General features: G+C 49.2%; 1 protein-coding gene across 1 annotated transcript in view; it reads right to left on the reverse strand.

Moving 5' to 3' along the window:
* Nucleotides 1–2,837: 2,837 nt before the first annotated feature.
* The window catches only part of LOC119973175 (protein SSUH2 homolog), a 69,749-nt gene continuing 45,169 nt past the window's right edge, over nt 2,838–27,417 (reverse strand). Inside the window, exons 7-12 of the mRNA XM_038810820.1 lie at nt 20,596–20,658; nt 17,014–17,096; nt 15,645–15,737; nt 9,303–9,408; nt 7,803–7,910; nt 2,838–3,879 (exon numbers count right to left, since the gene is read on the reverse strand). Of these exons, the coding sequence (XP_038666748.1) occupies nt 3,739–3,879; nt 7,803–7,910; nt 9,303–9,408; nt 15,645–15,737; nt 17,014–17,096; nt 20,596–20,658 (594 nt within the window). The 3' untranslated portion in view covers nt 2,838–3,738. The remainder of the gene's footprint in view (nt 3,880–7,802; nt 7,911–9,302; nt 9,409–15,644; nt 15,738–17,013; nt 17,097–20,595; nt 20,659–27,417) is intronic.

The following is a 27,417-nucleotide window of genomic DNA, read 5'->3' on the forward strand; positions in this document are numbered from 1 at the left end:
TGAGAGGCCGCTCGCAAGATTTGCAATGAGTCTCATGAGATGTCACGATCTGGATCTCGCCAACTCACTGGGCAAGACTCAGATCAGCATATTTAAATGAGCCATTAAGCTCATTTCAACATGTGTTTGTGGGATTCTCCCGTCATCCAGGATCAAATGGTTGCGCCTGGGAGACCTTGCCAGGGCGCTGTTTAGCACTGGTTTCTACAATCGTGGGCCAGTCGAAATGGCACCTGCGGGGGATTGGGGCAGGGGGAGGTCTCCCAGGCCATTAAAGACCCCGGGTGATCGGGGCAGGGCAGGGTAGAACCCTTGCACTCCCTCTGGCATTCTGGCACCTCGGTACTGACAGTCTGGAAGTGCCACCTGGGAAGCCTGGAAGTGCCAGCTTGGCATTGCCAGAATGGCTGGATAGCATTGCCAGGCTGGCTGGGGCACTGCCAGGGTGCCAAGTTGGCACTGCCGGGGATATGACCCTTCAGGTAGAGGGGAGATGTGGGGGTGTTCTTGGGTGCCTCCCTGAGGTGGGGGAGGGGGTGCAGAAAACAGGGGTGTGGGGATGTGGTAAGATCGGTCAGCCAGACAAAATGGCGCCCCAAACTGCCCCTGGCAGGAAATGGCCCCAAGTGCAGCCTCAGTGTATAGAAACCCAGAGGCCAAAAAAGGGGACAAATAGCAAGATGTTTCGCGGCGATGCAGCCACCGAGAAACACCTCGCTAAAAGCGTCCATAACTGGACATAGATTTTTTTCTGGTTAAATCACACCCAAATTTAATGTTTCAAGCTTGATATGACTCTTCTTCAGACTTACACTTTGTGTTTTTATTTCTGATCTCCGGCATTGACAGTATTTTGCTTTTATTTACCTGCTATTGCAGTGTCCCTTCTTTAAACACTCTTGTGGCGCCATGCTTAGAGATGTTCAATTCACTCTATTGTGGCTGGAAACTTCAGGTCAGCCTGCTGTCCTATCTAGAGTGACCTGACCCCAGAGATAGGTACAGGCTAACTGTATAGAGTCCTTGGACACTACAGGTGTTGCAGGATCAGGTCACAATGAACAACTCCCAGCCTGAGCCAAGTTTCCATTGAACCACTTCACACAACTGATACAGGCAAGGAAGACTACTCGGCCCATCTAAGACCTTCCAACCACAAACTACATGATACTTGTAATATTTTAATGACTCTATGAAGGCTCCCCATAACAGAAATCTAATCCAATATATGGCAGGTAGGTCTTGCTTTTGTATTTTTAAAATTCATTCACGGAATGTGGGCGTCGCAGGCTAGGTCAGCATTTATTGCCCTTCCCTAGTTGCCCTTGAATTGAGTGGCTTCCCACGTAATTTCGGAGGGCAGTTGAGAGTCAACCACATTGCTGTTGGTCTGGAGCCACATGTAGGCCAGACCAGGTAAGCAGGGAAGATTTCCTTCCCTAAAGGACATTACTGAACCAGATGGTTTTCTATGACAATGAACATTAATTTCAAGGTCATCATTAGGGGTCGGTGCAGACCTGATGGGCCGAAGGGATTATATTCTATGAAATTAGACTTTTAATTCCAGATTTTTATTGAATTCAAATTTCACCATCTGCCAGGGTGGGATTTGAACCCAAGTCACCAGAGCATTACTCCTGGTCGGTAAGTTATTTGTTCAGTGACAACACACCGCCGTTTCCCCAAATTTGTACGGGAAATATAAAAATAAGGCAGAACTTTAGACAGAAGGTGTGTGTAGAATTATGTGGATTTTAATATGTTGCATGTTGATCTCATGTGGTATGGATCATGCATAGTCTTCAGGTGAAGTAGAATTAGACAATAGGAGATAATTGGGTCAAATATAATTCAGTCCCCAATTAAAGACTTATTTCTTATTTCTGTGCCTATTTCATCTCGAGTTCTCACTAAAATTATCTGGCTGTTGGGATTCTCTTTTCCTGCCTTTTTCTCTTTTTCTGTACTTGATTTCCTGTTGTCATGCTTATGTCACACGTTTGGGGTCAACATTTTCCTCACTTAATTACCACATCCACATTTACAATGGGTTTTGACTATATAAATACGCCACTCTGATTGTAGACTCTGATCGTCACATTCACACAAATCACTGAAAATGTTTCTGATTTTGTATTCATTGTCATTTCCTTTTGAGTAATTGAATCTCTGATGTCCAAAATAAGAGTTAAACAAAGATTTTGTTAAAAATAAAAACTGTATATTTGATTATAATACGATTAAACTCACCAATACAATTGCTTTATGCTTCTTTAAAAGTTTTGATTTTTTATACTTCTTTATAGATATAATACACTCTGTGACATACTGTGAATATATAGGACATCTTTCTACAAACAACAATGATAACCTTATATACTAATAAGTAATTTTACAAAATATATGTGTGAATCATTCCTTCTTGGTCACCTCCTCCTCTGATGATTGTACTGACTCACACTGGAATATAGTTTTCCGAACATGGAGAGGCCACTGATAACTCCCCAGGATTAATGTGATTCAAGATAGTAAAAGGCTGTTTCTCTCCCCACCTCCTTGCCTGGGCTCTACAGGCACCCAGATGTGTGGAACGGGGTTTCTGCTTTCAGGTCAGCAGGTTCTAACATTTTTGTTTTTATTTAAAATAATTTGAAGGGGCAGCAAGGCGGCGCAGTGGTTAGCACTGCTGCTTCATGGCACCGAGGTCCCAGTTTCGATCCCGGCCCTGGGTCACTGTCCATGTACTGTTTGCACATTCTCCCCATGTTTGCGTGGGTTTCACCCCCACAACCCAAAGATATGCAGGGCAGGTGGATTGACCACACTAAATTGCTCCTTAATTGGAAAAGAAAGAATTGGGCACTGTAAATTTATAAATAAAAAAAAAAAAAATAATAATTTGAAGTAATTTGCAAAAAAAGGCAAACGGGATACGAGAATAATCTTTTCCACACAGTGAGTGGTCAAGGTCTGGAATGCACTACCTGAGAATGTGGTGGAAACAGGTTCCATCAAGGCTTTTAAAAGGGAATTAAACTGTTATTTGAAGAGGACGGATGTGCAGGGTTATGGGAGAAGGAACTAAGTGAACTGCTCAATCAGAGAGCTAGTCCAGACATGAAGGGCTGAATGGCCTGCTTCTGCTCTGTAGTAATTCTGTGATTCTATGAATCTCAGCTCAGTGTGTCCCGAGATCCAGGTAATGATGTAGGCTTAAGAACCAGCAGCCATTAGCCGCAGCCCCTCAATTACCACTCCAAACGACAACAGTAAACTCAGGATGGGCTGAATCTTGATCGATGACTTTCCTTGTTTGTGCAATTCAAGGCGGAGCTTGAGGTAAGTTTGTTTTTGTTCCTGGTGTTTTTTTTAAATGCACCCTAGAAAAGTAAAGTTCCTGGGAGTCATTAAAAGAATAATGTGCATGTCAATGGCGCTTCATCACCGTTCTTAAAAGGCTCGGGGATGATGAAAGACGATAAAGGGCAGCGATTGTTTTATAGGCCAAAGCTGCAGCCAATTTAGCAGATTTAAGATCCCAGTGATGAGATGTTTGAGTGATTATGCTACTTTATGCTGATGTTGATTGAGAAAGAGATGTTGGTCCCAACAACACAAAACAAAGTGCTTTTTCTTCTAAATAACATCGAAGAATCTCCCCCCTATCCCCTTTCTGGAAGCTAACTCAACAGGCAGTTTAAGGTCATCCTCTGGAGGACAATAAAAGGACACAGATCAGAGAATGGCACAATGGCACTTGCTGGGATAGTCTGGAGCGTAGACATTGTTTTCTGTGCCATATACAAAGTAGCTGTGCTCTTGTCCTTTCCACTGGAAGTACACTTTGGTCACGGGGATCAGTTCAATTGTTTGCCGCTGCAATAAATGAGAGATAGATTGATTAATGGTGTGCCCTGCATAAGGAAACGATGAATAATTCAAGCTCTCCCGAGTAAAACACAATACATACTAGGTCTTGTAGAATTACAGGCAATGAATTCCCTCATTCAGCTCTCTGCTTCACTCCCAAAGAAACATAGAAAGACTTCTTTTTGAATCTCCCCCCCCCCCCCCCCCCCCCCAATTAAGAGGCAATTTAGCATGGCCAATACACCTACATTTTTGGGTTGTGGGGATGAGACCCAAACGCAGGTGGACATTGGCAAGGCACTGCAGAGCGTGACTCGGTTACAGGGGTATCACTGAGGGTATTAGGTTGGATTTGTTTATCGTCACATGTAAAGAGGTCCAGTGAAAACTATTGATCCGCATACAGTTGACAGATCATTCCGTACATGAAAAGAAAATACACAGGGCAAATATAAAATACACAATGTAAATACATAGACACAGGAACTAGGTGAAGCATACAGGAGTGTAATACTATTCAGTAGAGAAGATGTGTGAAGAGATCCGATCAGTCCTTAAGAGGGGACGTTTAGGAGTCTGGTAACAGCGGTGAAGAAGCTGTTTTTGAATCTGTTAGTTCATGTTCTAAGACATTTATATCTCCTGCCTAATGGAGAGAATAAGCAGGGTGGGAGGGGTTGTTGTTTATGTTGCCCGCTTTCCCAAGGCAGCGGGGAGGTGTAGACAGAGGTATCAACATCACAGATACAAAGAAAATAGGAGCAGGAGGAGGTCTTTTGGCCCTTGGAGATGCTCCACCATTTATCACGGTCATGGCTGATCATCCAACTCAATAGCCTAATCCTGCTTTCTCCCATAGCCTTTGATCCCATTCACCCCAAGTGCTATATCTAGCAGCCTCTTGAATATATTCAATGTTTTAGCTTCAACTACTTCCTGTGGTAATGAATTCCCCAGGCTCACCACTCTTTGGGTGAAGAAATGTCTCCTCATCTCTTCCCAAAATGGTTTACTCTGAATCCTCAGGCTGTGACCCCTGGTTCTGGACACACCCACCATTAAGAAAATCTTCCCTGCATCTACCCTGTCTAGTCCTGTTAGAATTTTATAAGTCTCTTTGAAATACTCCCTCATTCTTCTGAACTCCAGCGAGAACAATCCTAACCTGGTCAATCTCTCCTCATATGACAGTCCTACCATCCCTGGAATCAGTCTGGTAAACCTTCGCTGCACTCCTTCGAGAGCAAGAACATCCTTCCTCAGAAAAGGAGACCAAAACATCACATAATATTCTAGGTATGGCCTCACCAAGGCCTGGTATAATTGCAGCAACACATCCCTGCTTCTGAACTCGAAACCTCGCGCAATGAAGGCCAACATACCATTAGCCTTCTTTACCACCTGCGGTACCTGCAGGCTTACCTTCAACAACAGGTGCATAAGGATACCCAGGTCCCGCTGCACACTCTCCTCTCCCAATTTACAACCAGTTAGTAATCTGCCTTCCTGTTTTTGTTTCCAAAGTGAATAACCTCACACTTATCCAAATTATACTGCATCTGCCATTTATTTGCCTGCTCGCCCAACCTGTCCAGATCATGCTGTAGGATCCCTGCATTCTCGGCACAGCTCACCCTCCCATCTAACTTATAATCATCTGCAATCTTTGAGATGTTACATTTTGTTCCCTCATCCAAATCATTAATATATAGTGTGAATAGCAGGGGTCCCAGCACCGATCCCTGTGGCACTCCACTAGTTACTGCCTGCCAATTTGAAAAGGACCCATTAATTCCTACTCTTTGTTTCCTCTCTGCCAACCAGTTTTCTATCCATCTCAATACATTTCCCCCAATCTCTTCCGTTTTGCACAATAATCTCTTATGCGGAACTTTGTCAAACATCTTCTGAAAGTCCCAGTATACCACATCGACTGGCTCCCCCTTGTCAACTGTACTGGTTACATCTCCAAAGAATTCCAACAGGTTTGTCAAGCATGATTTCCCCTTCATAAATATATGCTGACTAACTAATCCTGCCACTGATTTCTAAATGTTCCGCTATAATGTCCTTGATAATGGATTCAAGAATATTCCCCACTACCGATTAGGCTTACTGGTCTATAATTCCCTGTTTTCTCTCTACCTCCCTTTCTGAATATTGGAGTGACATGAACCACCCGCTAATTTGCAGGGACTGTTCAGAGTCTGTAGAATCCCAGAAGATGACCACCAATGCATCCACTATTTCCAGAGCCACCTCCTTAAGCACTCTGGGATGCAGATTATCAGGCCCTGGGGATTTATCCGCCTTCAATCCCATCAATTTCCCCAGCACCATTTCTCTACTAATATTGATCTCCCTCAGTTCTTCCCTCTCACTAAACCTTAACATTTCTGGTATCTGATTTATGTCCTCTTTTGTGAAGACAGAACCAATGTATGTATTCAATTGCTTAGCCATTTCTTTGTCCCTTATTATTCCCCTGTTTGTTTCTGTCTGTAGGGGCCTCTATTTGTCTTTACCAATCTCTTTCTCTTCACATATCTATAGAAACTCTTAGTGTCAGTCTTTATGGTCCCTGCAAGCTTTCTTTCGTACTGTATTTTCCCCTTCTTAATCAATCCCTTGGTCCTTCTTTGTCGAATTCTAAACTGCTCCCAATCCTCAGATCTATTATTTTTCTTGGCCAATCTGTATGCTTCTTCCTTGGACAGGATACTATTTCTAATTTCCTTTGTAAACCATGGATTGGCCCTCTTACCCATTTTGCTTTTGTGCCAGACAGGAATGAACAGTTGCTGCAATTCCCCCATGCTTTCCTTGAATATTTGCCATTGCCTATCCACTGTCATCCCTTTAAGTAACTCTTCCCCAATCTATCAAGACCAACTCAAGCCTCATATCTTCATAGTTTTCTTCATTAAGATTCAGCATCCTAGTCTCCGAATAAACTACTTCACTCTCCATCTTTTTTTTAAAATTTAGAGTACCCAATTCATTTTTTCCAATTAAAGGGCAATTTAGCATGGCCAAAAAAATTAATTGGGTACTCTAATTTATTTTTAAAAACTACACGGGGAGAATGTGCAAACTCCACACGGACAGTGATCCAGAGCCAGGATCGAACCTGGGACCTCGGTGCCGTGAGGCTGCAGTGCTAGCCACTGCACCACCTTGCTGCCCCATCACCCTCCATCTTGACTAAAAATTCTATCATGTTATGGTTGCTCATCCCCAAGGGGTCTCGCACAGCCAGATTGGCAATCATTCCCTTCTCATTACACAGTACCCAGTCTCAGATGGCCTGCTCTCTCGTTGGTTCCTCCACATATTGGTCAAGAAAACAATCCCGTATACACTCCAGGAATTCCTCCTCTACGGCATTGTGGCTAATTTGATTTGCCCAATCTATGTGAAGATTAAAATCACCCATGATCACTGATATTGCCTTATTACATGCAACTCTAATTTCATGTTTAATGCCATTCCCAACATCACCACTGCAGTTTGGGGGTCTATATATGACATTCACTAATGTTTTTTGCCCCTTGGTATTTCTCAACTCTACCCATACAGACTCCACATTATCAGAGCTAATATCCTTTCTCACTATTGTGTTAATTTCCTCTTTAACCAGCAGTGCCACGCTACCACCTTTTCTTTTATGCCTGTCCTCCTAAATATGGAATACCCTGGCACATTCAGTTCCCATCCCTGGTCTCCCCGCAGCCATGTCTCTGTAATTCCAATTATATCGTACCCATTTATATCTATCTGCGCAATTAATTTATCTATGCATCTAAATTCCGCCTCAGGTGTCATTCTGGTAAATTTAGAATTGGCTTGTGGTGCTTCAAGCTTTCAGTATTAGATCACAGACACATATGTTGGGTTGTATTGTCTCTGGTTTTCTGGCCCATTCTCACCTGTTGAAGAATACCCGCTGTTCTTCCAAACTTTTCCTGGTGTTCTTGAACCCCTTGTTGGGAAATCTGATCAATTAGAGGGTCTGGAAAACCAACTATCGTATAGACCTGAGGAAAGGAAACAACATAGGGATAAAGAAGTTATACTATTTGAACTAAGTCCGCCAATTCAAAGCTTTCCTTCCATGATGTTTGTGTTTGTTTTTAAGAGTGTGAATGCGCTCATCAATGCGAAGACAGTGAATACTGGGAGACAAAACATCTTTGATGATTTTATCACCCAGAGTTAACATCCAGAATTTCCAAGTCAGATATTTCCTTTCATTGGGAATGGCCAGTGTTGAATGGAATAAGACATGAGTGACGATAAATTGGAATCAGTAGTTGGGAGACATGCATGACAACTCAATATTTGAAGTTGATCATTTTTGGAATCACATCAGATTGTTAGCAATATTTGAAAAAGATTTACTTTGGTTGGACGATTGGCGGGTGTCAACCAATCAGAGCAGATTGCTTTGGAACACAGTGGTTAGTGCTGTTGCCTCACTACACCAAGTCCCAGGTTCAAATCCCGGTCCCGGGTCACTGTCCGTGTGCAGTTTGCACATTCTCCCTGTGCTTGTGTGGGTTTCACCCCCACAACCCAACAAGATGCGCTGGGTTGGTGTAAAGGCCACGTTAAATTGCCCCTTCATTGGAAAAAAATTTAATTGGGTTCTCTAAATTTAAAAAAAAAGGTTGTTTTGGAGCCAGTCAGAACCAATTAGTCACAGAATTGATAAGAAGAGAAGCATGCATTTATATAACGTCTTTCACAACCATGGGGTGTCCTAAAGTGTTTTGCAGCCAGTTAAGGCTTTGAAATGTGATCACTGTTGCAATGTAGAAAATGTAGCAACCAATTTGTGTACACAACGAGATAATGACCAGATATTCTGATTTAGTGATGTTGATTGAGGGCTAAATATTGATCTGGGTGCCAGGGAGAATTTCCCTGATCTTCTTCAAAATAGTACAATTGGGACGTTTACATCCACCAGAGAGAGACGACAGGGTCTCGATTGTTTAAAACATCTCATCCGATAGACAGCATCTCCAACAGTGTTGCACACCCTCAGTATTGTCTGGGAGTGTCAGTCTGATTATTCTGCTCAAGTCTTCAGGCTGGGACTCAAACCCATAGTCTTCTGACCCAGGGCACACTTGCTACCATCTGGACTCCAGCTGACAGAGAAAGTACCAACACACATCAACAATCACTCAAAATAATCCCCCTGTGAGGAAATCTTTGCTGCAATCTTCCATGATCATTTGGCTGATCATGTTATATTATGTCATGAAGATTTTGGTAGAACTATACATTACAGACCTAGGCTCAGGACCCAATTTGAGAGCTGGTTTCTTGGGTATTGCTAATACAGCTGGCAAGAGACCCTTGACCTCAACAGGGTGGCAATGTAACAGTGAGCAGGCTTTACAGAAACAGCTCTTCCTTACCAGATAGCTTTCATCAGCAAATACATTCTGCCCAGTCACTGCACTGAAGAGTGTCACAGGGAGTCCAATTTTCTGGTCAGCCACTTGTTCAAAGACATTATTGGTCCTAGTCAAACACAACAACAGACTCATTGATGGTTGACAACAGTGTGCAGGTGTATTTTGAGTGATACTAGTGTACATCACCAAACACATTTAATATTTGTGGTAACTTCCGGTGTACAAATTGACTGCTACATTTTCTACATTACAACAGAACCTGCATTTCAAAGTACTTCATTGGCTATGAAGATCCCCCTCAGACTAGCCCCATGCTGGAGATCATGGGCAAGATTCTCTGTTTGGGAGACTGTTCTCCCACTGGAGGAGAATTACAACTGGTTTACTTTCCCCCTGGGAGCGCAAATCAGGAAGCCCTCTCTCTCTCTCCCCTTCACACTCCCCCTTTCTCTTTTTTCCGGTGGTATGGTAGCACAATGGTTAGCACTGTTGCTTCACAGCACCAGGGTCCCAGATTCGATTCCCGGCTTGGGTCACTTTCTGTGCGGAGTCTGCACGTTCTCCCCCAGTTTCCTCACACAAGTCCCGAAAGACATGCTGTTAGGTGAATTGGACATTCTGAATTCTCCCTGTGTACCCGAACAGGCATCAGAGTGTGGCGACTTGGGGCTTTTCACAGTAACTTCATTGTAGCGTTAATGTAAGCCAACTTGTGACAATAAAGATTATTATTCCATTGACACTCCCCCCTCTCTCTCACTCTCTCCTATTAACGCTCCCCCTCTCTCTGAGTCACGCTCCCCCTCTCTCTGAGTCACGCTCCCCCTCTCTCTGAGTCACGCTCCCTGTCTCTCCAAGTCACGCTCCCCGTCTCTCCTTTAGTCACGCTCCCCGTCTCTCCTTTAGTCACGCACCCCCTCTCCTTTAGTCACGCTCCCGTCTCTCCTTTAGTCACGCACCCCCTCTCCTTTAGTCACGCTCCCCGTCTCTCCTTTAGTCACGCACCCCCTCTCCTTTAGTCACGCTCCCCCTCTCCGTTAGTCACACTCCTCCTCTCTGTTAGTCACGCCCCCCCTCACACTCTCTTTCTCTCTATGCCCCTCACACTCCCTGCATAGAATCATAGAATCCCTACAGTGCATAAGGAGGCCATTCGGCCCATCGAGTCTACACCGGCCTTTGGAAAGAACACCCTAATTAAACCCATGCCTCCACCCTATACCCGTAACACAGTAACCCCACCTAACCTTTTGGACACCAAGGGGCAATTTAACATATCCAATCCATCTAACCTACACATCCCTCTCTCTCTCCCCCCCTCATACACCCGCTCTCTCTCCCCCCTCACACTCCCGCTCTCGCTCTCTCTCCCTCCGGCACTCAGGGCACCTGCGCTCTCTGGGCCCCAAACTCATCACTGGTTGTGGTAAACCACTGTTGCACCTGTATTAGGTGATGTAAGGTAGGACCTGTACTACAGGTTCGCCGGTAGCCCCTGCCTGCTGGCTCCGCCCAATAGGAGGAGCGTGTCCTCTATTCAGCAGCCATTTCGCCAGCTGCTGTGGGAGGCCACACATCTTACTGTAATAAAGCCACAGTTGTATCCAATCTTAGTCTTTGTACAATTGATCGTGCATCAATTTATTGCAGTAAGCTTTTCTAAAAGATGGACCTCCGAATCAAACCACATCGCCTGCAGCTGGATCCGCAATCAAACGACGCCAAAAAGGACTTTAATCACTGGCTAGCTTGCTTCGAGGCCTATATCAACTCAGCGACCAATCCTCTGACAGAGGTTCAGAAACAGAGATCCTGTACTCAAGGTTGAGCTCCAACGTGTTTCCGCTGATCCAGGATGCCCCGAACTACGCAGATGCCATGGCGCTCCTCAAAGAAACCTACGCACAGAAAACGAACACACTCTTTACCAGGCACGTACTCGCCACTCGCTCTCAACTCCCTGGTGAGTCCATAGAAGACTTCTGGCGGGCCCTAATCCCATTCGTCCAGGACTGTGACTGTCAGGCCGTTACGGCCACCGAACGTTCCAACCTTCTTATGTATGATGCGTTTGTAACGGGGACTGGGTCGGACCTCATACGCCAAAGACTGTCAGAAGGGGCCATGCTCGACCGAGCGCAGACTAAAAAGCTAGCACTCTCCCTGACGGTCGCCTCACGTAATGCTCAGGCCTACCCCTCCGGCTGCTCGGCCAACCCTTGTGGATCCCACAGACGGCCGTCCCTGCCGGGGCTTCACCCAGCCAGTACGCCTGCGCCACACGCCAACCCACGCATCCCGGGGGTCCAGCAGAAGCACCCCCACCAACGCTGCCTGGCCTGCACTGCCATTTGCAAGGCTTGCGGCAAAAAGGGGCACTTCGCCGCAGTGTGCCAGGCCCGCGCAGTCACCGCTATCGCCCCCTGACCTACACACAATGGGCGCCGCCATCTTCCTCCCGGACCGTGCGCGGCCAGTGGGCGTCGCCATCTTCACCTCCCCAGACCACGCGTGGCCAGTGGGCGCCACCATCTTCACCTCCCGGGGCCACGCACCGCCATTTCCCCCCCCTCAGTCCACGTGCTGCCCATGGGCGCCACCATCTTGTCCAGCCCCCACACCGTTCGGCCCATGGGCGCCGTCATCTTGTCCAGCCCCCGCAACGTGCGGACCATGGGCGCCGCCATTTTGTCCCCCGCAGGATCTTCAGGCGCTGCCATCTTGTCTTCCCCACGGGGCATGGATGCCGAAATCATTCCACGACCTGGGCCCCCCACGCTCTCCGTCTTCTGACACCAGCGATGACCGACCGCAGCTCGCCTCAGTGACGAACGATCAGTCTTGTCCGCACAACCTGGCCACCGCTTCGACCAGTGTGAGAATCAACGGTCACGTGACCTCTTGCCTGCTGGACTCTGGGAGCACCGAAAGCTTCATCCACCCAGATACGGTAAGGCACTGCTCCCTCGTGGTCCACCCCGCCAATCAAAGAATCTCCTAGGCCTCCTAATCCCATTCCGTCGTGATCCGGGGGTTCTGCATGGTCACTCTCACGGTCCAGGGTGTAGAATTCAACGGCTTCCACCTCTACATCCTTCCTAATCTCTGCACTGCACTACTACTAGGCCTGGACTTCCAGTGTAATCTCCAGAGCCTTACCCTCAAATTCGGCGGGCCCCTACTACCCCTCACTGTGTGCGGCCTCGCGACCCTAAAGGTCGACCCACCCTCCCTCTTTGCCAATCTAACTCCGGATTGCAAACCCGTTGCCACCAGGAGCAGACGGTACAGCACCCAGGACAGGACCGTCATCAAGTCCGAGGTCCAGCAGTTGCTTCGGGAAGGCATCATCGAGGCCAGCAACAGCCCCTGGAGAGCCCAAGTGGTAGTCGTTAAAACTGGGGAGAAACACAGAATGGTAGTGGACTACAGCCAGACCATCAATCGGTACACGCAGCTCGATGCGTACCCCCTCCCACGCATATCTGCTATGGTCAATCAGATTGCGCAGTACCGGGTCTTCTCAACAATAGACCTCAAATCCGCCCACCACCAGCTCCCCACTCGTAAATCGGACCATCCATACATAGCTTTCGAGGCGGACGGTCGTCTCTATCACTTCCTCAGGGTTCCCTTCGGTGTCACTAACGGGGTATCAGTCTTCCAAAGGGAGATGGACTGAATGGTCGACCGGTACGGTTTGCGGTACCTTCCCGTACCTAGACAACATCACTATCTGCGGCCACGATCAGCAGGACCATGACGCCAACCTTGCCAAATTTCTCCACACCACCACTCTCCTCAACCTCACCTACAACAAGGAGAAGTGCGTGTTCAGCACAACCCGCTTAGCCATCCTCGGCTATGTGGTCCAGAGCAGAGTTCTGGAGCCTGATCCCGACCGCATGCGCCCTCACATGGAGCTTCCCCTCCCCCACTGCCACAAGGCCCTCAAACGCTGCCTGGGATTCTTCTCCTACTACGCCCAGTGGGTCCCAAACTATGCGGACAAGGCCCGCCCACTCATTCAGTCCATCCACTTTTCCCTTACGGCCGAGGCACAACAGGCCTTCGCCCGTATCAGAGCTGATATAGCCAAGGCTGGGATGCACGCAGTAGACAAGACACTGCCCTTCCAAGTAGAAAGCGACGCATTAGACGTCGCACTTGCCGCCACCCTCAATCAGGCAGGCAGACCCGTGGCATTCTTTTCCTGCACCCTTCATGCCTCAGAAATTCGGCACTCGTCCGTCGAAAATGAGGCCCAAGCTATCGTTGAAGCTGTGCGGCATTGGAGGCATTACCTGGCCGGCAGGAGATTCACTCTCCTCACTGACCAACGGTCGGTAGCCTTCATGTTTAACAACACGCAGCGGGGCAAGATCAAAAACGATAAAATTAAGCGGTGGAGAATCGAGCTCTTCACCTATAATTACGAGATTTTGTATCGCCCCGGCAAACTCAACCCCCAGAGCCCCCAGACGCCCTATCCCCAGGTACATGTGCCAGCGCGCAAGTAGACCGACTCCGGGCCCTACACGATAACCTTTGTTACCTGGGGGTCACACGATTGTACCATCTTGTCAAGGTTCGCAATCTGCCCGACTCCGTCGAGGAAGTACGGACAGTCACCAGGGACTGCCAGGTCTGTGCGGAGTGCAAGCCGCACTTCTACCAGCCGGACCGTATGCGCCTGGTGAAGGCCTCCCGCCCCTTTGAACGCCTCAGCGTGGATTTCAAAGGGCCCCTCCCCTCCACCGACCGAAACACGTATATTCTGTGTGGTCGATGAATACTCCAGATTCCCCTTCGCCATCCCATGCCCCGATGACGTCTGCCACCGTCATCAAAGCCCTAAACACAATCTTCGCTCTGTTCGGTTTCCCTGCCTACATCCATAGTGACAGAAGGATCCTCATTCATGAGTGATGAGCTGCGTCAGTTCCTGCTCAGCAGGGGTATCACCTCCAGCAGGACAACCAGCTCTAATCCCCAGGGAAACTGGCAGGTAGAGAGCGAGAACAGGACGGTATGGAGGGCCGTCCAACTGGTCCCACGGTCCAGGAACCTCCCAGCCTCTCGCTGGCAGGAGGTAATCCCTGATGCACTACACTCCATCCAGTCACTACTGTGCACCACTACGAATAACACCCCATGAACATCTTTTTGCCTTCCCCAGGAAATCCACATCTGGGGTGTCGCTCCCCACTTGGCTCGCAGCTCCAGGACCAGTCCTGTTTCATAGGCACGTCCGACTCCACAAGGTGGACCCGTTGGTTGATAGGGTGCACTTGCTCCATGCCAACCTCCAGTATGCCTATGTGGCATACCCCGACGACCGCCAAGATACTGTCTCCCTCAGGGACCTGGCACCAGCAGGTTCCACCCATACACACTTCTCAGGCCCGGCGCCACCCTATCCTCCCCCGGCGCTCCCAACATTAACCCCACCAGGACCATCCCTCCTTCCCCTGCCCACGCCAGAGGATGAAGAGGATTTTGGCACACTCCCGGAGTCATCCAACATCAGGCCAGCATCGACATCGCCAGCATCGACATCGCCGCCACCACTACATCGCTTCCAGTGGAACGTCAAGGCACCAGACCAGTTGAATCTCGAACTGGCACCGGACTTTCAAAGAACATTTTTTTTTCTTTTCCCTGATAAAACACTGTACATAAATTCACTACTGTATATAGTTCTCCACCACCCCCGCCGGACTCATTTTTAACAGGGGGTGAATGTGGTAAACCACTGTTACACCTGTATTAAGTGATGTAAGGTAGGACCTGAACTACAGGTTCGCCGGTAGCCCCTGCCTGCTGGTTCCGCCCAGTAGGAGGAACGGGTCCTCTATTCAGCAGCCATTTCGCCAGCTGCTGTGGGAGGCCACACATCTCCCGTACCAGCCTCCCCAGACAGGTGCCGGAATGTGGCGACTAGGGGCTTTTCACAGTAACTTCATTGAAGCCTACTCGTGACAATAAGTGATTTTCATTTCATTTCATTTAATCTTACTGCAATAAAGCCACAGTTGTATCCAACCTTAGTCTTTGTACAATTCATCGTGCATCACTGGTGGTGTTTGCTACTCCTCGAATCACAGATTGTTTCTCGCCTATATTTTCTGCTGTTAGGAGGTGATCGGAGGAGCAGCTCTCTCCTAATTATTCCATTCAAACTCGCCTTTTCAACCAGCATTTGAAAACTGCCTTTGGGGGCCGCATAGTGGGGTTTTAAGGTTGCATTCGGCCTTTAGGCCGCACATTGGACAAGTCTGCTTTAATACCTCCAGTTAAGGACAATACGTACGCAGTATACGATATAAACCTGGCACTTACCATTTTACTGTCAGTTGAATATAGAATAGCAACTGGCCACTGGTTTTGCAGATATGGCAAGTCCGAGTTCCTCGGCCTAGGCAAGGGCCGCACCTGAGTAGAACATAACACTGATGTTACCTGGAACAAACAATTCCTTCTACAAACACTTTGATAATCAGGATGTTATCTATTAGACAAGCTGCACTGCATCTATACATAGTACTTGATGTGCTTTGGGGCCAATAGGCCTTGTTTATTTCCTGGGGCTAGATTTAGGAAGAACCAGCAGTAAATGGCTGACGACAGTCGCACAAAATACAATTGTTAATGTTGAATGTTAACATGTCCCTGAGCGAGACTGGTGCACAGCAGGCAGATTCATGGTGCTACACACAGGAGATTATTTGGCCCATCATATAAGTATACTGGCTCTTACAAAGAGCTATCTAATTAGACCCACTCCCTGCTCTTTCCTCAGTGCCCTTCATATACATTGTTTTAAGAATACTGGAACCGGAGTAGACCATTCAGTCACTTGCTCCACTATTTAATCAGATCATAGTTGATTTGTATCTGAATTCCATTTATCCACCAATTTTCATAACCCTTCTGCTTTCTGGGGCAGGGAGTTTCAGATTTTCACTATCATTTGGCTGATGCTGTGTTTTCTGACCTTTAGCCTAGCTCCAATTTTAAGATTTTGTCCTAGCTGGCTGGTAAAGTTTGGCTGAGCTCTCAGTTACTGCTCGAGGGCGAGCCCAGAGCAGTGTGATTTGATGAGCTGCTCAACAGCGAGTGCCATCGCACACATGTCCAGTTTCCTCCCCAAATCCACAAAGCAGCATTTTCCATAGACCACAGTGGATTGAGATAATATGTGGGGTTGGGACCCTGCCCGAACCTTCTCTTTAAGCCGGAGATTCTGCAGCCAATAGGACCAGGCCCTTATGCCCACACTACAAACCACTATCACAAAATGACTCTGTGGTGAATGTATTCACCTAAGTATGAACTGTCTGGATAGTGCTGTGACCTATGACCTTGTACTGGAACCCCGGTGTGCTCCGCCTCTGGCTCCGCCCTCCTCAGGGCGATATATAGTCCGGCCACCTGTGGGTGGCACTCATTTGTACAGCAGACACAGCCAGGCGAGTTCCTGGATAATAAAGCCTTATATTCACTCGTTCTCACAGTCTCACAATTAATTGACGGTATAACAGACTCCTTTGTTCAGTTGGTCAGAAAGCAAAGGTTGAGCGGGAGTGGGATAGCTTGATCTTGGTTTCGGACAAGGCTCAGCACAACATTGAGGGCTGAAGGGCCTGTTCTGTGCTGTACTGTTCTATGTTCTAATAACGGAATTCTTTGTGGCACTGTTTGTATTTACCTTCTCATTCCTCTCCCTCCACACTGGATGCACCTCTTATTTCCGTGTACTATCCCTCGACTTCCACACGACAGGCATTTTAGCTGCATTCAAAATAAAACACTTGTGCTCGACAAGTCCATCAAAATAATTTATCTGACAGAGAGCCCTCCCAAGTTATCCAGAGAATGGATGTGGCTCCAATACACCCCTACTCAACAATCAACTCACTCTCTGTCGCAGTGGGGGGGGGGGGGGGGGGGGGGGGGGAGGAGGGCAGGGTGGAGAAGGGGTTTGGGGTGGGGAGATTGGTCATTATAACCGAACCTGCCCATCAGAAAACTGAAACCAATGAGTTGAAGTCGGTGAAGAGTAATACTGAACAGCCCACCCAACCCTGTTGGTGCCCTGCCTGGTGAATGTGGTTAAAATGACCCCAGGTTGATGCAAAAGCCCCATGGCACAATTTGAGAAACAGTGGTTAGCACTGCTGCTTCACTGCACAAGGAACCCGAGTTAGATGCCAGCCTTGGGTGAATGCGTAGAGTTTACATGTTCTCCCCGTGTCTGCGTGGGTTTCCTTCGGGTGCTCCGGTTTCCTCCCATAATCCAAAGATGTGCAGGTTAGGTGGATTGACCATGATCAATGTGTGGGGAGTGGAGGACAAATATGAGCAGTGCCAGAGGGGCCCGGCCAACCACACCCACATGTTCTGGGCTTGTCCCAAACTTGCTGGGTTCTGGGCAGCCTTTTCCGAGGCAATGCCCAAGGGGTTTCCTCCCACAGTCCAAAGACGTTTAGGTTAGGTGGATTGGACATGATAAATTGCCCTTAGTGACCAAAAAAGTTAGGAGGGGTTATTGGGTTATGGGGATAGGATGAAAGTGAGGGCTTAAGTGGGTCAGTGCAGACTTGATGGGCCGAATGGCCTCCTTCTGCACTGTATGTTCTATGTTATGTTATGTTGTAGGGGTGAGGGTGAAGCCATGCCTGATAGTGGCAATCTTCGGGGTATCGGAGCAGCCAGAGCTACACAAGGGGAAGGGGGCAACACCCTTGCTTCCCTAATCGCACGCTGGAGAATCCTGCTCGGCTGGCGATTGGCAGCACCACCCAAAGCTGCAGACTGGCCCGCTGACCTTTTGGAATTTCTCCACCTGGAGAAGATTAAGTACGCCATCCGAGGGTCAGAGGAAGTCTTCCTGGATACTTGGGGGCAGTTTATCGGTCTGTTCCGAAACCTGTTCGAGGCCAGCAACAAGGAGGGGGGGGGGGGGGGGGGGAAGACGAGAGGGAGACAGAAGGAAAGTGGGGAAACGACAAGGGGGGGGTGTCTATCCCCCCCTTTTTTTCTTAATTTGTTCTGGAAAATAAAAGAAAAACACAGCCAAAGCCGGGATATGGGGGAGGGGTGGGGGGGGGGGGGGGGGGGACCATAGACTGATCCAGAGGGCAGTGAAATATACATAGGATCAGTTAAATGAAGCACAAAATAAACCTCTCCGTATAATACAGGAAATTAGCGCAGGCAAGAAGAATGTGATGTATATATACACACACAACTGTTTATAAATATGAAAAATGGCAATAAAAAGATTTAAAAAAAAATAAATGTATGGGGTTACGGGGATGGGGCGGGGCAGTGGGCCTAGGTAGAGTGCTCTTTCGGAGGGTCGTTGCAAACTCGATGGGCCGAATGGCCTCCTTCTGCACTATAGGCATTCTACAGATATTTATCCTTCAGCCAAGATCACAAAAATTGATGATCACATTGCTGCTTCTGGGATCTTGCTGTGCATGAATGTGCTGCTGGGTTCCTGACAGACAACATTTCAAAAACTGGCTGTTAAGTGCTTTGAGATAATCCGAGGTCATGAGCTGCCTTATGAATTCAAGTGTGAGCTGCTTTTAAAGTCCAGCTTTATCCAATATTGAATCCCCCACTCATATTTATATATCCCCGTCAGGAACTTGGCTCTGCATACTGCGTGTACCCATGTCTGCCAAGCCCCCCTCTACACCAGCCAGTTAGTACTCTCATTTACTTTTCAAATCACTCTCCATTTGTCAAACACTTATGTTACAACAGAAATACTCTTAAGAAGTTGGCTCTTCGCGACAAGTGAAATTCTGCATTGATCAAAACAACTTGTTGTTTTCATTCCAAGAATGTATCTGTTAGCAGAGCCAGCTTCTAGTGCCCACCACATGAGTGCTGTTAAGGGTTAACAGCTGCAGGACTGAGGCACATGTAGCCAGACTGGCCAAGGACGGAAGATTTCATTCCCTAAAGGATATTAGCTCACAAGTTGGGTCGTTACGACAGTTCACATCTTCACAGTCTTACACTGACACCAGCTTTTGATCTCCAGAATTGTTAAAATGAATTTAAATTCCCAAACTGCGACAGCAAGATTAGAACTTCTGTGCTAACTGGATTATTAACTCAAAACTCTGGATTACCAGCCCAGTTGCATAACCACTACACTTCAAAATGGAGGACATGTCTTGGACTACACCAATAGCTTGGACAAGCCCATAACAGAGAAAGCTTGGTCTCCACACAAAGCCTGAAAGGACTTTCCCAATGTGGTGTTGAGATATTGTAATGAATGGTTATGTTTTATATTTGTTTCAGTTCATGTTATTTAAGAAAACCTGGTTCAAAATGAGTGCAGCCAGCATGTCTTAAAAGTGAGGTAATCTTTGATTTTGAGGGAGAGTGTTCTGCTAACCAAATCATGGGACATCTTGTGGGAGGAGACAGAAGAATGCCTTAGGCTTTGGGTACAGATGATGTAATTAAGGGGAGGAGCCAGGTCTATCTGTAGTTTCAGTTTGTCATAGGATTTTAGTCTGACAAGAAGTGTCTTTCGGTTTGCTCCTGAAAGGTTTTCTCCAAGGGCTCTGCATAGAGAAAACAAAGTAAACCTGACTGATGACTTTATTTATAAGTGGTATTTGAACTATATTGGTTTGCTTAATTGGAATATACAGTAGCAAGTGTAGGGAATACGTTAAAGATTTTTGCTTTTACTTAAGAACAGTTGTAACTGTTAACTGTAAAGCTGTTTTTTGTTGCTAATGTGTTTAATTATGTGCTTAAATTAAAGTTTGTTTTAACATAAAAGATACCCATGGTCAGTGTTATCACTCTTGCGGTGCAGTAACATTTCCTCACATTTTTACAAATTGAAAATAGTTGAGTTCTCATCCGGGATCCTGACAAAATGAAATGTGCCAGATTTAGTTAATCTGAACAAGGATGGCCTCACCCCATCTCTGAGCTACAAAGGTGGGGTGGGGGTTGTGGTGAGGATAGGGGTAATCTCCAAGTAATCCTAATTTTACATTGTCATCCATCAGCTCTTTGTTGATAGGATGACAGAATCAAGCTAATTTGTGATGGCCACTGCAGCCAAATAGTCTGCCAACAGCAAAACAGGTAAACTGCAATGTGCTGGCACCAGTAGAACTGTAGCCCAACCCCAGAATTAGAACCTTCAGATGTGATGGGGAGAAAAGGAATAAAAAAAATTGAAGATAGTCAGTGCTATCACACAGGCATGCTGCAGGATTAAACCATACAATCCATGACCCACCTTTCCTTTTCCACCGCAGTGTGAACACCGGTATTTCCCTCTGCCCTTGCACTTGTGGCAACGCTGAAACAAAACATAATTAATCAAATGAACCTAATCTCACAGAGAGAAAATCTCCACAAACCCAACATCAACTTTATTCTCATTCTTTGATTAGTCTGTTCCCCTATTCAGGGTTGATTAGAACTGCACAGTCTGGACTTCCGGTGGCGGCTATGAGGGAGTAGGTCGCACATTTGGTGGCTCCCATTTCGGTCGGACTTTTGGACCTTTTCCCCCGACTCTTTTTGCGCTTTTGAGCGCTGAACTGGAAAGCAATAGTACTCAGGCACAGGACCCATACAGAATTGTATGGACCTAAAAAGCCAGAGGGATCGTAAACAGTAGAAAAAGTGGTCGAGTAAGGGCACAGTGGAGGCTGTGAGAGAGACCAGCATGACTGGTGTTCAGAGCAAGGAGCCGACAGCCCAGCCCACAATGGAGCAGCTGCTGCAGACTATGCAGAAGGGCTTTTTGGCTTTGAAGCCTGACAACTTGGAGCCTCTACAGAAGTCGATTGATCGGTTGGGAAAAAGGCTGGATGATCAGGCTGAGAAGCTCCAGCAGTTGGAGAAGTCAGTGGAGGAGCAGGCTGATTTTCAAACGGTGGCGGATGTGGAGATTCGGAGATTGAGGGACCAGCAAAAAGTGCTTCTGGAAAGGCTGGAGGACCTGGACAACAGATCTCGCGGGCAGAACGTGAGAATCGTGGGCCTCCCGGAGGGGGCAGAGGGGCTAGACGCTGCCGCAGCTCCAGGGTCCTAGGTTCGATTCCCAGCTGGGTCACTGTCTGTGCGGAGTCTGCACGTCCTCCCCGTGTGCGTGGGTTTCCTCCGGGTGCTCCGGTTTCCTCCCACAGTCCAAAGATGTGCGGGTTAGGTGGATTGGCCATGCTAAATTGCCCGTAGTGTCCTAAAAAGTAAGGTTAAGGGGGAGTTGTTGGGTTACGGGTATAGGGTGGATACGTGGGTTTGAGTAGGGTGATCATGGCTCGGCACAACATCGAGGGCCGAAGGGCCTGTTCTGTGCTGTACTGTTCTATGTTCTATATGTGGAGGGTATGCTTCAGAAGTTGCTGGGGAACGAGGTGTTCCCGTGCCTGCCGGTAGTAGACAGGGCACACAGAGTGCAGGTGAGGCAGCCGCGACAAGGGGGTCCCCCACGAGCGATGGTGGTACACTTTCACAGGTACCTGGACAAGGAACTGGTGCTGCAATGGGCAAAGAGCATCAAAGCTGTATTTGGGACAATACCACCCTGCGTGTTTACCAAGATTTGAGCGCGGAGGTGGCCAGGAGGAGGGGAGGCTACAGGCAGGTGAAGGAGATACTGTGTAAAAACAAGGTGAAATTCAGGCTGCTTTTTCCGGCGTGACTGTGGGTTACGTATAAGGGTCAGCACCATTATTTCGAGGAACCCGAAGAGGCGATGGACTTCGTTAAGAAGCAAGGGCTGGCCCTGAGCTGAGGGCGTTTGGACTCATGTTAGAGCTTTTAAGTATATGGGGTGTCTCTCTCGTTTTGGGATGTTTCTTTTTTTTTTGTTTGTTGTCTTTGCGTGGTTTACCCAAGTGTTTCCTGTTTCGGCTCTTTGCTTAGTTGGAGTTTGGCTGGGGGGGAATTAATAAAGAAAACAGTTAAAAGGGTTGGGTTAAAATGGAAGCTTCAGGGGAACTTTGTGCAATCTTTTTCTGTGTCTGTATGGGAAGGACTGAAGAGTGTCTGTTATTTCTCATCTCTTTTTTTCTTGTTTAACTTGAATTGTGCTATTGTGGGGGTTGTTTATGACTTGTGTAGAGTGTTTGCTTAAGTAGGGCTGATCTGGGGAAATGGTGTGGATGGGTGGGGGAAGGGGTGACTGGGAACAATGGGTGGGAGATGGGCTGGCGCCGAGGCTGGTAGCCCAGGCTAGCTGAGTGCAGCTAGTCAACGGGAGCCGAGGTGGGGGTGTCCATATAGTTAGATTAGAGCAGGAGTTAGGTGATAGGATGGTGTTGCTGGGGGGGGGGGGGGGGGGGGGGAGGGGGGGGGGAGTGCCCCCGAACCAGGCTGATCACCTGGAATGTTAGAGGGTTAAACGGGCCAGTGAAGAGGGTGCATGTATTTGCACATCTGTGGGTTCTGAAGGCGGACATAGTCTTATTGCAGGAGACGCACCTGAAAGTGGCAGACCAAGTTAGGTTAAGGAAGGGCTGGGTCAGTCAGGTCTTTCATTCGCGGCTTGATTCTAAGACGAGGGGGGTTGCGATCCTGATTAATAAAAGGGTACAATTTGAGGCGGAAGGCACAGTCGTGGATGGGGGTGGCAGGTTGGTTATGGTGAGGGGTAAGCTCGAAGGGGTGAGAGTCGTCCTGGTCAGTGTGTATGCCCCTAATTGGGATCATGTGGATTTTATTAGGAGGATGTTAGGGAAGATCCCCAACCTGGACTCGCATAAGTTGATCATGGGCGAGGAGTTTAATACAGTCCTGGACTCGAGCCTGGACCGGTCATGTTCAAGAACGGGCAGGTTGCCAGTGATGGCAAAGGAACTGAGAGGGTTCATGGAGCAAATGGGAGGAGCAGATCCGTGGAGATTTAGCCGGCCGACGGCGAGGGAGCTCTCGTACTACTCCCACGTCCACAAGGTGTATTCCCGAATTGACTACTTTGAGGTGAGTAGGGACCTGCTGGCCGGAATGGTGGGGGCAGAATACTCGGAAATTGCCATGTCGGACGATGCTCTGCACTGGGTAGATCTGCAGTTTTGTACGGACAGCTTTCAGCGCCCACCATGGAGGCTGGAAGTTGGACTAGTCACGGACGAGGCGGTGTGTGAGAGGCTGAGGAAATGCATGCAGAATTACCTGCAGGTGAACGATACTGGAGAAGTCTCGGCAGCGGTGCTCTGGGAGGCACTGAAGGCAGTGGTGAGAGGGGAGCTGATTTCAATCCGGCATACAGGGACAGGACAGATAGGGCAGAGACGGACCGACTGATTAAGGAAATTCTACGGACGGACAGGACTTACGCGGAATCCCTGAGGCCAGAGTTACTCAGGAAACGACTGAGGCTGCAGGCCGAATTTGGGGTGCTGACTACAGGCAAGGCTGTAGAGCAGCTTAGAAAGGTAAAAGGCGCGATTTATGAGCATGGGGAGAAGACCAGTAGAATGCTTGCGCAGCAACTGAGAAAGAGGGAAGCGGCCAGGGAAATAGGGAGGGTAGTGGATGGGGAAGGTAATCTAGTGGGTGATCCAGCAGGGGTGAACAAGGTCTTTCGGGAGTTTTATAGGAAGCTGTACACTTTGGAACCCCCCGGGGGAGATGAGGTGATTCCTGGACGGTCTGACCTTCCCAAGAGTGGGGAGGGGGTTGGTGGACGGACCTGGTCAGGATCGAAGAGGTATTGGGGGGCCTGAAGGTCATACAGTCGGGTAAAGCCCCGGGGCCGGACGGATTTACGGTGAAGTTTTACAACAAATTTGCCGGGATAGTGTGGCCGGTGCTGGTCAGGGTCTTTAACAAGGCAAGAGACAGAGGGAGTTCACCCCCGACGATGTCGCAGGCCACCATCTCGCTCATTCTGAAATGGGATAAGGACCCGGAGGTGTGGGTCATACAGCCCGATCTCTTTGATCAACGTAGACGCCAAGTTACTGTCCAAGATTTTGGCGACCAGAATCGAGGACTGTGTGCCGGATGTAATTGTGGAGGACCAAACCGGGTTTGTAAAGGGGAGGCAGCTGGTGGCCAACATAAGAAGGCTGCTCAATGTGATTATGATGCCCCCGGAGAGTAGGGAGGTAGAGATAGTGGTAGCCATGAATGCTGAAAAGGCTTTTGACCGGGTCAAGTGGGATTATCTGTGGGACGTACTAGAATGGTTCGGGGCGGGGTTCATCGACTGGGTTAGGCTATTGTATCAGGCCCCGGAGGCAAGTGTAAGGACGAACAGGACGACATTGGACTACTTTAGACTGCACCGTGGGACAAGACAGGGCTGCCCTCTCTCCCCACTGCTGTTTGCGCTGGCCATAGAGCCACTGGCAATTGCACTGAGAGCTTCTAGGGGCTGGAAAGGGCTGGTCCGGGGGGGAGTGGAACATAGAGTCTTGTTATCTGCGGATGATCTGCTGTTTTATGTATCAGACCCAATAGTGGGGATGGACGGTATTATGGCAACCGAGGGAATTTGGCCGGTTCTCCGGATACAAACTGAACATGGCTAAGAGCGAGTTGTTTATAATTCAGGCGAGGGGGCAGGAGAGTAGGCTGAAGGGGTTGCCGTTCAGGCTAGTGGGGAAGAGTTTCCGATATTTGGGGCAAAGGAAAAGGCTGCAGCAGCTCCCCAGAAAAAGCGGGGGAAGGAGGACAAAATGGCGGCCGGCGGAGCACCTGAGGATTGGTGGAAGTGGGCGCAGGAGCAGCAAGCTGCTCTTCTGCGCTGTTTTGCGGAGCTGAAGGCTGAGTTGCTGGACTCCCTGAATGCGACTACCAACAAGCTGCTTGAGACCCAGACAGCCCAGGGGTCGGCCATCCAGGAGTTGTAGCGGCAGGTCGCTGAGCGGGAGGAGGAGACTGTGGTCTTCGTGGGGAAGATGGAGATGCACGAGGCACTTCACAAAAAATGGCAAGATCGCTTAGAGGAAGTGGACTTTTGCACGAGGCGAAAGAATTTGAGGATCCTGGGCCTGGAGGAGGGGCTGGAGGGGTCGGATCTTCCGTCCTATGTTGTCACGATGCTGAATTCGTTGATGGGGGCGGGTCCTTCCATTTGCCCCTGGAGCTTGAGGGAGCCCACAGAGTGCTGGCCAGGAGGCCCAAGACGAATGAACCCCCGCTGGCGGTGCTGGTGCGGTTCCATCGGTTCAGTGACTGGGAGTGTGTGCTGCGCTGGGCCAAGAAGGAGAGGAGCAGCAAGTGGGAGAATTCTGTAGTGCAAATCTACCAGGACTGGAGTGCGGAGGAGGCTAAGCGGCGGGCCGGGTTTAACCGGACGAAGGCGGTGCTGCATGTCAAGCAGGTCAAATTTGGAATGCTGCAGCCTGCGCGTCTGTGGGTAACATATAACTTTGAGTCCCCGGAGGAGGCGTGGGCCTTTGTACAGGCGGAGAAGCTGGACTCGAACTAGGGTCTGGGGGCTGAGGGGTCCTGTGTACTACGGTCGTTGCTGTTTTTGCTTTTGCTGTTTTTGTAATTTTGACATGTGTTTTTTATGCTGGTTTTTGCTCTGTTTCCGGGTGGTTCTGTTGGGTATGGTTTTGTGTTATGTGGGGAATGTTGGAGGTCTGCTTTTTCTCCTGTACGGGGCTGGGGGATGGGGTGGAGCTGGAGTTTGGGAGCTGCGTCAAAGGTGGGGTGGGGCAGTGTGAAAGCGCGGGCTTTCCTCTGGCTTCCCGCGCTGCGGGGCAGCAGGGGTGGAGCTGGCGGTGGGGGCGTGGCCTCTACTGGTTTTTTCCCGCGCTGAAGCGGTGCCAAGGAGGGGGGATGACCCCATGTCGGGAGGGGTCGGGTTTTGGCGGGAGTTGCCGGGGTCAGCAGAAGTCAGCTGACTCACGGAAGTACCATGGAGGGTGCGTCGCGGCTAGGAGGGGTGGCTGCTGGAATGGCCAGGAAGGAGCTGGTGTGGGCCGGGGGGTAGAGGAGAGGCGGTATCGTCATGGGGAACGGGTCGGGCGGGGTGTGCTGGCCTGGGGCGAGCAGTCGATGAGCTATGGCTAGTCGGCGGGGGAGGGGGACGGGGTGTCCTCTGATCCGGCTGATCACCTGGATCGTGAGGGGGCTGAATGGGCCGGTTAAGTGGGCTCGGGTATTTTCTCATTTGAAGGGGCTGAAGGCAGACGTGGCTATGCTCCAGGACACCCACTTGAAGGTGGCGGACCAGGTTCGTCTGAGGAAGGGGTGGGTGGGGCAGGTTTTCCACTCAGGATTAGATGCAAAGAACCGGGGGGTGGCGATTCTGGTGGGGAAGAGGGTGGCCTTCGAGGCATCTGAGGTGGTGGCGGACAAGGAGGGCAGATTTGTTATGGTGAAGGGTAGGTTGCAGGGAGAGAAGGTGGTGCTGGTAAACGTGTATGCCCCGAATTGGGATGACACTGGCTTACTGAGGCGCATGTTGGGCCGCATTCCGGACCTGGAGGCAGGGGGCCTGATCATGGGGGGAGACTTTAACACGGTGCTGGATCCCCCACTAGATCGGTCCAGTTCAAGGACGGGTAGGAGGCCGGTGGCGACCAAGGTGCTGAGGGGGTTTATGGACCAGATGGGAGGGGTGGATCCCTGGAGGTTTGGGAGGCCGAGGGCGCAAGAGTACTTCTTTTTCTCCCATGTCCATAGGGTTTACTCCCGAATAGATTTTTTCGTCCTGAGCAGGGGATTGATCCCGAGGGTGCAGGATGCCGAGTATTCGGCCATAGCAATTTCAGACCATGCTCCGCACTGGGTCGATTTGGAGATGGGGGAGGCGCGGGACCAACGCCCGCTGTGGCGTCTGGATGTGGGGTTGCTGGCTGATGAGGAGGTGTGTAGGAGGGTCCGGGGAAATATTGAGGGGTATCTTGAGACCAACGACGCGGGGGAGGTCCGGGTGGGGACGGTTTGGGAGGCTCTGAAGGCAGTGATCCGGGGGGAGCTGATTTCCATCCGGGCCCATAGGGAAAGGAGGGAGAGGAGGGAGAGGGAGAGACTGGTGGGGGAACTCCTGGATGTGGATAGGAGGTACGCGGAGGCCCCGGAGGAGGGATTGCTGGGGGAAATGGCGTAGCTTGCAGGCCAAGTTCGACTTGCTGACCACCAGAAAGGC

The sequence above is a fragment of the Scyliorhinus canicula genome, chromosome 11 (genome assembly GCF_902713615.1).
Source record: "Scyliorhinus canicula chromosome 11, sScyCan1.1, whole genome shotgun sequence".
In the NCBI taxonomy this organism is placed as follows: domain Eukaryota; kingdom Metazoa; phylum Chordata; class Chondrichthyes; order Carcharhiniformes; family Scyliorhinidae; genus Scyliorhinus; species Scyliorhinus canicula.